This window comes from Brassica oleracea, chromosome C8 (genome assembly GCF_000695525.1).
Source record: "Brassica oleracea var. oleracea cultivar TO1000 chromosome C8, BOL, whole genome shotgun sequence".
NCBI classification, from domain to species: domain Eukaryota; kingdom Viridiplantae; phylum Streptophyta; class Magnoliopsida; order Brassicales; family Brassicaceae; genus Brassica; species Brassica oleracea.
The window spans coordinates 8,998,197-9,000,019 of NC_027755.1; the positions used below are offsets into that span (position 1 = coordinate 8,998,197).

Here is a 1,823-nt window from a genome sequence, read left to right on the forward strand (position 1 = left end):
TCTCGCCGTGGGGATCTCACAGTAGACACGGTACAATGGGTCAATGAGATGACCCAAAATGTAACCTTTGCAGATGAAGTCGTAAAGAACCCATATGTCAACAGTTGCAAGACTGTGAACATCATCAATCCCATAAGGAATAAGGGGCTTGTCCTCCTGGATGAACTTGTCCAGCTTCATGGTTGTCAGGAAGAACATCATCTTCTTCTGCCACGTTTTGAAGCCTTTACCATCAAACTTGTCTTACTTCAGTCCTTGAGTGAACACGCTAGGGACAGACGGTTTGAACTGCCACCGGACCACTTGCAGTTACAGATACTGAACCCGTCTGATAAAGATCAGCACCGAATAGGCTACGGCGAGTGGTTTCATCAGCAACATTTCCCGCAGGGAGGATAGTGCTTGTTGTTGCTGCATCGGTTGGTGTGATGTTTCCAGCGGTTGTCACAGTTGCATCAGTGGCTGCAACGTTGAGTGGAGTTGTTGTGACATTGGGGGTGTTGTTATCGTTTGTCATTTTTCTGTAGAGAAAACATGAAAATGGATTAGTACTCCATTCAACAAATAACATATTATTTTAAAGAAAATAATAGTCTAAAATCGATGTTCATTTTTGGTGTTTGAACCAAATCATATCGATATACGCCTGGAAAAACGTTTTGCAAGCTCGCTTAGAAAAGCGTTTGCAGAAACCGTTTTGTGTAGACTTAGAATGTTTCATAAACTCGCTTAAAGAAGCGGTTATGGAAACGATTCGTATACTTTTGTTTTAAGAATCGTATATCAAAAACTTTTCGCGATAATGCTACAAAGCAATCCGCAAATCGTTATGAAATAAACAAGAAACGTTTGACCAAAAAAAAAAAAAAAAAAAAAAAGAAACGTTTCGCGGAAGTGCTAGAAAGCAAATCGCAAACACGGTTCTGAAATAAGAACAAACGTTTCGCGGAAGTGCTAGAAAGAAAATCGCAAACCCCGTTATGAAATAAGAACAAATGTTTCGCGGAAGTGCTAGAAAGCAAATCGCAAACACGGTTCTGAAATACGAACAAACGTTTCGCGGAAGTGCTAGAAAGCAAATCGTAAACACGGTTCCAAAACCCGTTTTTTATTAATCGTTTTTCAAACCCGATCAAACGCTTTAGATAGAAAGCGAATTTAGAGTTAAGATTGTAAAAGCCGGATAACCGGACTAAAATAAACGATATAATAAAAGCGATATCTTAAGGAAATAGACGATCGTAAAGGGCGAATACAAGAACGATAAGAAATCGTATTCGCAAATGAACATGGAGTCGAGATATAATCTCTTTCCTTAACTCTAAATATTCGCTCTGTTAGTGAGACGGTACTGTACGAATATCGAGTCCCAGGATACAACCATGGCAGACGAATCACGCTTCACTCGTGATCACCCTAACGAACTATAAACTCTACGAAACACTCTCGTATTTAAGACTTACGCTAAGGGAATTTTTGCTGTTGGTTTCGATGTGAAAAAGTTAGGAAATGAAGAAGGAGGAGGGTCGATATTTAAAGAGAAGGAGAAGACTAGGGATGGCAATCAAGGACCTGGACCGCGAGCCTGGCCGGTAAAGGCTTTCTGCGGGGCGGGATTGGGCCTCCATTTGGTACGCCCGAAAAATTGCGGGCCTCGCGGGACGGGTTCAAAGCGGGACGGGTCGAAAGCGGGATGGGCTTGACCTGCAGGATTTTGAAGACCCGAACCCTAAGTCCCCATTTTTGCTTTCGCCTAAAACATTAAGAGAGAGAGAGAGAGAGAGAGAGAGAGAGAGAGAGAGAGAGAGAGAGAGAGAGGGAGA

At 42.2% G+C, this 1,823-nt stretch overlaps 1 protein-coding gene across 1 annotated transcript in view; it reads right to left on the bottom strand.

The window, feature by feature from the left end:
- Positions 1-517, bottom strand: part of LOC106308592 (soyasaponin III rhamnosyltransferase-like) — a 7,045-nt gene extending 6,528 nt beyond the window's left edge. Inside the window, exons 1-2 of the mRNA XM_013745741.1 lie at positions 314-517; positions 7-207 (exon numbers count right to left, since the gene is read on the bottom strand). Of these exons, the coding sequence (XP_013601195.1) occupies positions 7-207; positions 314-517 (405 nt within the window). The remainder of the gene's footprint in view (positions 1-6; positions 208-313) is intronic.
- Between the last annotated feature and the right edge of the window lie 1,306 nt (positions 518-1,823).